The 12,217-nt window shown below is 30.9% G+C and overlaps 1 protein-coding gene across 5 annotated transcripts in view; it reads left to right on the forward strand.

Moving 5' to 3' along the window:
- LOC129918685 (GRAM domain-containing protein 2B-like) overlaps window positions 1-6,879 on the forward strand; it is a 93,792-nt gene extending 86,913 nt beyond the window's left edge. For 4 of the 5 annotated variants that reach the window (XM_055999374.1, XM_055999375.1, XM_055999372.1 and 1 more), the window contains 5 exons: window positions 4-215; window positions 276-379; window positions 440-1,327; window positions 1,392-1,511; window positions 5,843-6,879. In XM_055999374.1, coding sequence (XP_055855349.1) covers window positions 4-215; window positions 276-379; window positions 440-1,327; window positions 1,392-1,511; window positions 5,843-5,950 — 1,432 coding nt within the window. In that variant the 3' untranslated portion in view covers window positions 5,951-6,879. The remainder of the gene's footprint in view (window positions 1-3; window positions 216-275; window positions 380-439; window positions 1,328-1,391; window positions 1,512-5,842) is intronic. The other variant, XM_055999373.1, reaches the window with a different exon arrangement.
- Window positions 6,880-12,217: the final 5,338 nt, after the last annotated feature.

A 12,217-nucleotide genomic window follows, 5' to 3' on the forward strand; every position in this document is an offset into this window, starting at 1 on the left:
TAGAGCATTGAGGCAAACTAATTCAACCACATTGCCCCTGGTGTCATCTTCGGCAAACCTTCGAAGTCTAAGTCCCCACTCAAAAGTCACCATCGTGTCGAAAAATGATGTTGCGCAGAAGGAAGAAAAAAAGAGAAAAGAAGTATCCAGCTCTAGATTGAAGAAATTCCATCGACATTTCACACAAGTCTCAAAAGATGAACGAGTTATTAACTGTAAGATTGATCATTATTCAAATTCTGAACTTTAAGTGACTAAATTTAACCTAATTACAGATTTCTCATGTGCACTAGTCAGTGATATTCTATTGCAAGGACATCTTTACATTACAGATCATCATTTTGCATTTTATTCAAATGTTTTTGGTTATGTTACTAAGGTTAGAAACGCCTATTTTCAAATGAAGTGATATATTTTTTAAATTAATTTTTCTATTAAGGTTGTCATTCCAACATCATCGGTTACTAAAATCTCTAAAGAAAAAGTAGCAAAAATCATACCAAATGCTGTTGGAGTGGCCACTGCTGATGAGCGTCATGTCTTCGGTAGTTTCCTTAGCCGAGAATCAGCCTTTCGACTGATGTGCAGCGTTTGTCCAACCGAAACACCAGCTCCATTGATTCAAAAAGCCCTTCCCGACGTCGAGATATCTGAAGAGTGTTCGATTGAGGATGACAGTAGTTGTTCCATTAGTGGCAATGAAAGTCCACCTCAAGCCCTAATTGCTGGAAGGCCTTTAACCGCATCGGAATCAAGTCACACATTATTACGTCGAACAGGCACAGGCGGCAAAGGCACTCGATCAGATTCCCCAAATGCCAAAAACTCTTCCACCGGCACATTAGGAAAAACTCGAACAGCGCCACCTATCCCAAGCACAAACACCACAACCACCAATACATCAAGTAAAAATCAACAACAAGCATGTTCTTCTTCTTCAGCAACATCTTGTGCTTCGTCCAACTCATCACTTCCTACGGCTACATTAGTTGGTGTTGGTGGTGTTAGTACTATTGTTGGTCCATCATCATCATCAACCATTATAACATCAACTTCCTCAACTTCATCAGCATCATCTGTTGGTAATGGTCAAACATCATCCTCATCATCTTCACCAAATACTGTGGTGTTTTCTCCATCGACTGCATTTAAAGCATTTTCAAAGAGCGCAATTGTACGTTTGAAATTTCCCACAGAATTCAATGTAGTTTATATGGGTGTGGTGCTGTCACTTATTTTGGCCATATTCTCGGGATTCCTACTTTACAGAATATTGGATATTGAGGCCAAAACTAGTTTATATCGATCTACAGTAGAATTTAATTGGGTAAGATTTGAGACTTAGTATGGTTTAAATAAATAATAATTTGAATTTAATATTGTCATATCAGGGATCTGGAAATGATGCTGATGTTTTTGCCGAAGCTCTTCGATGGCAGAAGGAATTGCAGTCAAAAAGCACAGAAGAAGCTCAGAATATATTACACTCAAATTTGCAACAGATTGCCAAGGTATGTTAATTTCATTTTCTCATTGTTTCAGATACCAAGTACCTAAATATTTTTGAAAATCTGTATGAATTCATGGTTCAGTAAATCTGAGCTAAAATTGTATCACAAATGTTCGTTCTTGTTGATTCTCTTAAAACAGTATGAATAAAATATTAGTCACCCCTACAAGCCAATGAAGTTTCGTAACCGCCAAAAAGGAAGTAAAATTTAAAAAACCTTTGAGAGAGGTGTTGCCGTTCCTTTTTACAAATTTAGGTATCAAAATAGTTCGAGATTAACTTTTTAATTTAGTTGGAAAATGCAAAAAGTGTTTTTCAACATCGTTCGTTGAGTATCAAATAGGCCAGAATCAACTTTCAAAGCACAGAAGCATGGTTTATCATATTTTATTATTAGTTCACTCAAAATCGAGACCACCATCAGTGCTACGGAGCTTAATCCTTGTCCATATTTGTCCGTTGATTTTCCAGGTTCGCCTGATGATTACCGGAATTCGTTCGTTTATTTGTGAGGTACGCTCATTGATTTACCAGGTTCAGCCTATTAATTTGCCAGATTCTTTCGCTGATTCTTCGAATTAGCCCTTTAATTTAACAGATTTAGGGGTTGATTTCTTAGCGCAGTTAAGAGGTTTTTAACTGAACGGTAAATGGAATTACTGCTAATTTACCTAATGAATTGATGCAATCTTCTAGCCAATGAAACTGGGTTCGTTGTAATGATATTATAGTACTAATTCAGGCTCTTTACCCAAACACAGTAACTTCTGGTTTAACAATTGAATTGCAATCTTTTTTCGGTGTGGAAGGTGATTCTTTTTTTCATGTCAAAAGCAACTTATTCACCATCCTTTTCTGTTTGTGGACCTTCTGGCAAACTGTGCTGTCCAGCTTTGAACTCTTTCTGTCTTTATGAACGCGTTTTTCGATGTTCACCGTTTAGCAAATCATTTCGTTGTGATTATCGTGTTATACTTAGTAAGTCTTTAATTACGATAAAGCTATCTCTTTCCAGTTACCTTCAATAAATGCTGCCGACCTAAACACTGCTCGAGATTTTACTAGAAACACGATCGAATACGAAAGTATCGATCTTAAACTCCTATCATTCGGTATGATCCCAAGAAGTTCTGATCGAAACAAAAAAAGCTTGAGACTTTCATGATACTTAAGAATTGATAAAACGTTTTAAAGGTTTTTCCTTCTAATGTCAAATCTCTATAAAATTTTAAGGAAACCCTCCGTTTCTCGAGCTTTTACTCCTCAAACTTATTTTCTTTTCTGCCGGGATTTCACCGCAAATTACATCCAATCCGTTGGTCATCAATTTTGTTTAACTATTGGAAACCTTTTTTTCTGCATTATGCATAAATATGCCTGCATCCCAAATGCAGCCGGTGTGGTTCTTCAAGGATTACCCTCTTCATAAGAAAAATTTCAAGATACTTTAATACGCTCATCGGCGGACGGCCCTGACCTACCGGAGTCGCATTATCAGTAAGGAATTAGGCCAGGTGTGAATTATTTAATTCACATCCATAATTATATATCTTTCTGACGGCTGTATCTCGAAACAATTAGGTTTAAATAATTTCAAATCTTGATATCGAGAAGAAATGGAAAACAATAAACTTCAATTTCTCAAAACAGCTGCACAAAATATTATCTAATTAAAAATAAAAGGCTATCAGGAACAAACACTTAAGTGTTGTCCTAAATACATACTTAAACCATAACTTTCTAATCTTTTTATTCGTCCATTGACCACCACCGTTGTCTAGCATTTAACAATCGTTGCATATATTTGAAGTGTAAACAATACCGCAACACCTGTGCAACACCTGGACTTGCGAATATGAGGCCATTACTGACATTTTTTATCTTATCATTTTTATTTAAGAAAAAAAAAAAACTAATATTAAATTTTTAGATAGCACAGCATTTCCCTATTTAAAAAATATAGGCACTTAAAAATATGCTTGCTGTCTGGATGTTTAAATAATATGCATATCTACGTATAGTAATTAACTCTTGAAGTAGAAGTTCTGCTTCAAAAGTGAAGCTTTTGGTCAATTACAAAAAAAAATATTGACAAATTACAATTATTCGTGAGTCACATGAAAGTACTTGACAATAAGTTGTTGGCAACTGATATTTGTAAATGACGTTGAATATAAGCAAATGACTAATTTGAGGGTATCCCTTTATGCTAAAGCCCTCAAGTTCATATAGATAAATCAAAGCACTTGAAGTATTAGTACCTATTATAGTTTCCCGGTGACCAAATTATTAAAGTTACAAGTGCTGTATTATGTTGACAATTTGAAGTGTTTATTCTAATCGACGCTATAGATCATATTTGTTATTTTAATTAACTTATTTGTTATGTAACTAAGCTCAATAAATTTGTTGATATGGTGAGCCCTTGGCACTTAAATATTTGGATGAATAAATGATTGAGATAGTTGGCACAAATAGTGATATGTATAGTATCGGCCGTAGGTTTTCTTATACAGAAAACATAGTTTCTGATAAATTTAAGTAAGGGAAAAAATTTTATGAGCTAGTAAAATTATTATCATAATATGGCAATTATGCTTTGAACTCATCAACTTATCATGTCACAATCATAGGACAAGAAATTATAGACAGTTGTCACACGATGATATGTGCAGTGATATGTTATGTTGACTCGGGCAATCACATGAGACAAATCACTAGAACATGTGAAATATTAATCTTTTCCACTGAAAACGGGTTTAACCAGTTTTGGAAAAGCTATGAAGTCCCAAAGAGTTTCATCTCCGTTGTTCATAGATAAATCCGATTTTCTGAATATTATTTTTGTGGTCCCACAGGGATCTATTCTCGGACCAATAATTTTTTGCATGTTTATCAATTATCTGCCGTCTTACTATTTACATGCCTCAGTCCATTTATATGCTGACGATATCCAACTCCATCTATCAAAGCCCTTCAATCAGCTTAATGAACTTTCGATCATCAAACAAATGCTTGGTCTATCGCCAATGGGCTACTCTTGAACCTTGCTAAGTCACGAATCATTTCTATGTATATATCCAAAAAAAAAAGTTTGATATCTGCATCATTCCAGGCATATGGCTGAGAGATGATAAAGAAGTTCTTAGTTTCTGAATAAGCCAAAATAATATAAATTTATTCCTTAGATTCCATACTAATAAAAATGTTAAGGAATTGATAAGATTACTGAGCTTTTTGTATTTTTATTTAATTATTGAAATAATCTTTATGTAGATTTAGCAGATGGCAGACTGGCAGTTAGCAAGTTCACTCTAAATCGACGATTTTAAATAGTGTATAAAAAAGTGTCATAAACCTTTCATTGATCTCGAACCCTTCTATCAAGCTCCTCCTACAACAACTCTATAAGCAAGGTCTATATCCGGAGATTGCAGTGCCCATATCATGACTTGAAGGATTTTTTCGTCTTCTCTCTGTTTGAGCTAGTCCTGGTATAACTTGGTTGTGTTTTTAGGGTCATTATCCTGTTGAAATTTTGAGAAAATTGCAATGTCTCCAAACCGTTATATGGGCGGTATAAATAAACTATACATACGGACAAAAGTCTTTTTGAATAGGCTTTTTTCAAAGGCACAAATTCGTTCAATATCAACAATATCGCCCCTAGATTTTGATAAAACAAAGTGATTGCCATTTATTTTATGAAAATCAGTCCATTATTAAATTGGTGACGAAAGTCCAAAATTATGTAAAATCATTTTTTTGATGTTTTTTGCTTAGACTTTTTTGTTAAGACAAATAAAAAAAAAAAAAACTAAAAAATAAAGCCCCTAGATTTTGATTAATCGGAGCGATTGCCATTTATTTTTGCGACTTTGGTGGCTGTCCAAACCTAGGCAAACAAATTGTCTGCAAAGTTCAAGATCATACAATTTTGTATTGTCTAATATGATTCCTTACCATCAAATTCCCTAAGTTCATCCAAATTTTGTACAAAATAAAGTAGAGGTTAGCTTTTTGGATAATATGTACCATATTATTTTTTTTTTGTTTGTGCAAAAATGACAGAAATGTAAAAATAAAATTTTGTAACCAATTAGTTTTGATAGAAAATTTTATTTCTATGAAAATCGTCTATTAAAAACTTTAAACGGACCAGTGTTGCGGTTGTACCTGAAATGACTCCTTCTTAATTTTATATGGCACAACAAACTAGTTTTTTTTTTATCGCATTAGGAAACTTATTTTAAGATAATTTGACCCAATTTTTTTTACTTTTCAAATGCTTCCACAATTTAATATAATTAAATTATCCATTCATTTTTTCAGGTCCGACGAAGTTTAGAGACCCTTTCCATGTTGATCCATGACAGAAGTTCATCAGCATCCTCCACTAGTAAGTCTGAAGGAGATGTTGACCGAGATGACACTGACTGAAATAGCTAAAAGCTAATTTAATCTAAGATTTAAAAAAAAAAAATCAGCAACAAACTTAGTAAATAATTTAAGCAAAATATTTAGTTAAAAAAAAATACCAACAAACAAAAAAAAGAAAAAATATCCATTAATATAATTATGATACAAATTATAAAATATTCTTGCAGCATTTTCGCTTTAAAACAATCAATTTAAATCAGAAATATGCTTAATTCTTACACAAAAAAAATCAATATTATGATATAAATGTAAAATTATAGCATTAAATTATAATGAAAAAAAAGAAACTTTCGTTCTTAAACGAAAGAAAAGCTTATTAATAAATCAGATAACGATTTGAAAAGAAACAAAAAAATATAAAAATAAATTTTTGTTGTAAATTTATCCACATACAAAATAAACAAAGATGTACTTTAAAATTTAAACTTAAAAACAAAATGTATGTAACATTATTCGCCCCCTTAACTAGCATTTAAAATTAAATCAAAAATTTAGAATGTTTTATTGGAAAATGGATGTGGATTGGTAGATTAATCGTAAATGGATATTTATGTGTTTTGTTGTTTTTTTATTTGGTTTTGTTTCGTACTTCCCCAAGCGTAATTTTAATAATTGTGAATCTTTCAATTTTATGTGTTAAAATTGTTTATTATTTTACTTTTATTTCGTATGTAATTAAATGTGTAGTTTTCCTTGAAAATAATTAAGGAAAAATAGAACTGCTGGGACATTGTGCAATGTCAAGTTTATACTTTTTGTTTATTAGATTTTAGTCGCGCAATTTTGTCAATGAAAAAAAAAATGAAAAAAAGATATTTTGGAAGAAAGAAAAACTTTTTATAAAAACGCTGCCCCGTGTTTATATTGTGATATTAAGAAATAAAATAAAAATTATAATTTTCGTTCTCGTTTCTTTACGAATAAAATAACGAATTGTGTTTTATTTACGCTTAAGCTCTTTATCCAATCTAGGAGTTGTAGAAATTGAAAACATCTGTTAGGATTTTCATCATGGATGCATTTAATTATATTGAACATCAATAACTAAAAGGTTAAAAGGTATGCTCCCCAAAGTACATGAAGAAAACTACAATTGGATTTAGTAAAACGACAGCACTGGCAAATAAAATGCATTCGCTAGAAAAGTGATGCTGAAGAAGTAGTTAAAAAGGAAGAAAGAGAGACATAAGTATTTCCACACAAACATACATAATGTACATATTTTATATAAGCTTTGCTAAGGGTAAGCTTATTTTCACACCAGCTGAGCTGGTTTGCAATAACAAACATGTGAGGTGAGTATCTTATAAAAAGCTTAAAGGAACGCAAAAGTAAGTTCATACGTACTACCTCCGCATGGGCGCCTGGTGATTCGTGATTTTTTTTTTTATTTTCAAAAGCTTTGCATCACTGCTGTCAGATTTTTAGAGAATTAAGGCAACATGGAAGAAGATGAACAAAGGTCAAATATTCGAAAAAAGTTATAATGTTAAATTTAAAATTACACATCCAAGTCAGAAAAATTATTGACGTCAGGTTTACCTATGCGATAAAAACGAATTTTAAAGTTATTGAACCCTATTCTGAATGAATCCTCAAGGGAATTTCTTTTAGGGAGAAGAATTAATAAAAAAGAACGAAATTTAAGAAAAAGAGTAGCTCTATTTTGGGAATCGTATTCATAAAAGTAAGTTTTTATTTAGAATAGAATAAGTTAGGTATATGCGTCTAAACATGCATCTCTGTGGTTGTCAAAAGGTTATACATAATTGGCAACAGTTTAACATTAAAATGCTTAAACTAGTGTAGAATTGTTTTGTACGTATTAAAAGAAAAATTCAAGAAATAGGATAATAATAGCTCTAAAAGTATGTTTAATCGTTTCACATAACATTTCAAATTTTGAGCCAAATTGGAAATTAAAATTCTTACTTTTCACTGAATGCAAATGTGAATTTTTACGTCAAAATTCATGAAAAGCATTACTTTGGGTTGGCCGGCATGGGCTGTTAAAATTAGGTTTTGTACTTCATTTCTTTTGTGTATCAATGGTGCTGTCGTTGGAGTCTGTATTATACTTTCAAGGATGATATTAAAAAAAGTCGAATGACTGATCGTAATCATAAAATGTTTGTTTCTTAAATTTTTTATGATAAAAGTACGTATACACCCCAATGAACCATTTTTTTTTTTGTATAATGTTTCAGTACAATCAAACAAAAATGGTTATATTATAACTTATACAAGAATCAAGAGTAAGCATAGCATCATAAGCATATCATACCTGAAAAGGTTAAGTCTACAAAAAGTATAGGACTTCTTTTCAACTTTACTTGAAGAAGTAGTTTTTTGAATCTCAGAAATATTTTTTCCAAATTCGCAGCAATTTGACAGATATGTATGTACACTGCCGCTCATCTGAATAGGTTCACATTTTAGTTCATTTTACTTTTAGACTGTCTCGGTATTTAATGCAATGGCACATCTTTTTTGTATATGTAACGAGAGAACACCTTTTTGCGCTTAGTTTAGGAGAAAAAAAATTGTCTTAGGGCCTACCGTTCTTCTCACACGGTAGCTAGACCAAATCTATTCATGAAAACAAGCATATTTTTTGGCTCATCTGAATGGGTTTAAAAGCAAAAATGTTAATAAATGATGAGTTGCATGGGTCAGTTGGACTCAAAATTGTGTCTGTCAATAAATCTGATTGAGAATAATCTGTAAGGGCGAAAACGCAATATCCAAGGGTATAGAAACAATATTAAAAGTCGAAGTAACTCAGTCACAGCATGGGCCGATAGATGTGCAATCATCAGAACAGCATGACTTCACGCTAAAAATAAAGCTAAAAACCGGTGTAAAATGCAGTTTAACGACGGCAAAACGGGTTGTCAGAAGTTGTAAACATTTGAGAAGAACAAAACTTCTCAAAAATTACCAATTTACAAACCACGAAAAGAAACTCGACAGTCGACAGATGTGAACCTATTCAGATGAGCGGCAGTGTATATACAAAATTTTCACGATAAAATGATGAGTGACCTTTCAATATAGGTAAAAACACTGCAATTTCTCAGAAAATAGAAAAAAAAAAAACCTCGAATTTGTAAATGTCCATATAATTTTAGTTTTGCACCTATTTTCAGAGTACGATTTTCTAACGTGGCTCAATTATAATTGAGCATTGGAATGTGGAGTACAAGACTGCACAATTATTTTTTTTTTTTAATGTGAAAAAAACATTTTGTCCCCTTTGAAAAATCACTCCTCAAATATCATTGATGTTAAGGTAAGCTTGAGTTTGTACGATGCAAATGGTAATTTCAATAATTTTGTGTGATCTTGAATCTCTTCTGTTTCGGAACTTGCTCCAAGCAAATATGTACCTTGATTGGGCTGATCAGAACCAAACCAGCAGATCATTGTCTCATTGAAATAAAGAAACAATTAAATTTTTTGTCTACACAATTTTTTTTTCTGCTAAATATTGTAAATAGTATATATTATTATAATAATATTCAATACATTGCTGTTTTTGTTCGCCTTGTTTTTTTTTTTATAATAATTGTAAACAATACATTAGTAACTAGCTTTTTTTATATAAAAAATTACAATTACGATTTTGCATTATGATTTTTGTATATTTGAATTTTAATTTTTTTTTGTTTTGTATGTTTCTTCTAAAATTCAATCATAAATGTTTACGTACACGTCTTTATTGTTTATTGTATAATGTTAATTTAATTTTATAATTATTTATAATATTTTATAATGAGTCATAATATCTAATTATTTTTTTTTTATTTAAAAGAAAAATTAGAAGCAATTTTTTTTCTTTATACAGGGTGTCCCAAAAGTAATGGATCAAACGAAATATGCTGATAGGCCAACTTTAGGGCTCCCAGAATTTGGTAACTTGTTCATCCCAAATCCTTACGGTTTTCGATTTAATACAGTTTTTGTGAAATTTCGAAAAATCCCGACTTTGCAACAGTATTTTGCTTATTCCGCTCATAATTGATTTTTGTTTTTCACAATTCTTTCACTAAAACATTGCCTAATAATAAGAAATAATTAATTAATCAAAATATTTTTCATTTCATACGCCATTTTGCTGCAAATTAATTAACAGTTCCATGTTTTATAAAAACTCAATTTCTTTCTTTTATTTCAGAGCAACAACCTGAAAAAAATTTGTATGGTGTGGCACTGGTTTATTATTTTGAAAACTTGCCGTGTTATTGCAGTTTTCAAAAATGTATAAAAGTTTCCAAAGTTGAAGTTAGAACTGAAGATATTTCAATTTAAAAGCAACAAAACAGGGCTTTTCAGAGAAAAACAACAAAGAAAAATAAACACATTTTCTCGACTGTTGTTTGTTTATTTCATTTTGAATAAAAGCCTCGATTTTTGTTTGTTATTTTGCTCTGAAAACGTCTGTTTTTTTGCATTCGAATTGTAATATCTTTTGTTCTTATTTCAACTTTGGAAATTTTTATACATTTTTGAAAACTGCAATAACACGGCAAGTTTTCAAAATTATAAACCAGTGCCACACCATACAAATTTTTTTCAGGTTGTTGCTCTGAAATAAAAGAAAGAAATTGAGTTTTTATAAAACATGGAACTGTTAATTAATTTGCAGCAAAATGGCGTATGAAATAAAAAATATTTTGATTAATTAATTATTTCTTATTATTAGGCAATATTTTAGTGAAAGAATTGTAAAAAACAAAAATCAATTATGAGCGGAGGAAGCAAAATACTGTTGAACAGTCGGAGGTTTTCGAAATTTCACAAAAACTGCATTAAATCGAAAACCGTAAGGATTTGGGATGAACAAGTTACCAAATTCTGAGAGCCCTAAAGTTGACCAATCAGCATATTTCGTTTGATCCATTACTTTTGGGACACCCTGTATACTATATGAATTGTTTTTTTTGTTATGTTACTTATTTATGTTTATTTTTTTTTTTGTTGAGTACGAGAGAAAATATTTTAATAATAATATTATGGTGCGTTGTGTTAAGCTGAAAAATCATCTTTTGTTTTTTATTATGTTGACGGAATACACAATAGAAGAAGAGAGATAAAATTAGATATTAAATACTTTTTTTTTTGTTTGCTGTTGTCAAAAAGATATTTTTAAGCATTGAACAAGATAACCTAATTGACAAGTTTCTAATACTATTTCAATTTTTTTGTTTTATTAGTTTTTTTTATGTTAGATTTGTTTTTTAAAACCTATTTGTTTAAGAAAAAAGAGGATTAAAGACATTACATACATATATTTATATGATTTTATTGTATCGTAGTTATTTAATTTTTTTTTTAATTATTATTTGGTGTTCAATGGGATGAGCGCAGCAGTTCACTATAAAATTTGTTTGTTTGTTTGTTTTTTTTTTTTTTGTTATAAAATACCTGATCGTGAATTTAGTTTTTTTTTTTTTGTCTTTTGTTTATTTTTGTGAAATTTTACAATTTTTTTTTTTTTTCATTGGTAACAAAATGTTTCTTAACTACTTGGAATTTTTGTTGATTAATGGGCAAATATTTGAAACAATGAACAATGGCGAGAAAAAATGAACAAAAACAATAATTATTAATTATTTTATTTGTATCTTTTGGGTAACGAAAAGTGCCATGTCTCATCATAGTGATTTTTTTCAAAGGTATTTTTATAAAAATTATGAACTGATATTAATAAAGGCAGCTTTGTACTACCATTACGACTTTAGCTGTTGGACAACGCTGAAACAAATACATTTTCGTCCAAATATTGTTTAATAAATTGCATTTATTTTTGTGATCTATTCGCGACTGTTATTCAACAACAAGCGACAAGCTAATTGTCGGTATTAGTGTATTGAAAGCAACAATGGGTCAAGTACACTTAAAATTTTTTAAGATAAGTTTTAGATTCAAATGTTATACAGGATTTATTCAATTCTCCCTTCACACAGGTTGGCAAAAATAGTGTGTTAACATCCTGTGATCGCGTCCGGGGCCACAAAAAGACCTGAAATATTTTAGAATGCGCCTAAGGATGCACGTACCTATAAACCTACGTTCTGACATGTAGATTATAGTACGAAATTATTAATTGAAAATCGGCTTTAAGTCATTAGAGGCTTGTTCCAACAGACAATCACAAACGGTTTGCTGACAAGACTCTCATTTATTTGCCAAATTACAAACTTATTTCTGGTGGTTGGAAATCTGACTAATGATCACGTTTGGGTTGGAACGCTGTTTTAAAAC

This window comes from Episyrphus balteatus, chromosome 4, assembly GCF_945859705.1.
Source record: "Episyrphus balteatus chromosome 4, idEpiBalt1.1, whole genome shotgun sequence".
In the NCBI taxonomy this organism is placed as follows: domain Eukaryota; kingdom Metazoa; phylum Arthropoda; class Insecta; order Diptera; family Syrphidae; genus Episyrphus; species Episyrphus balteatus.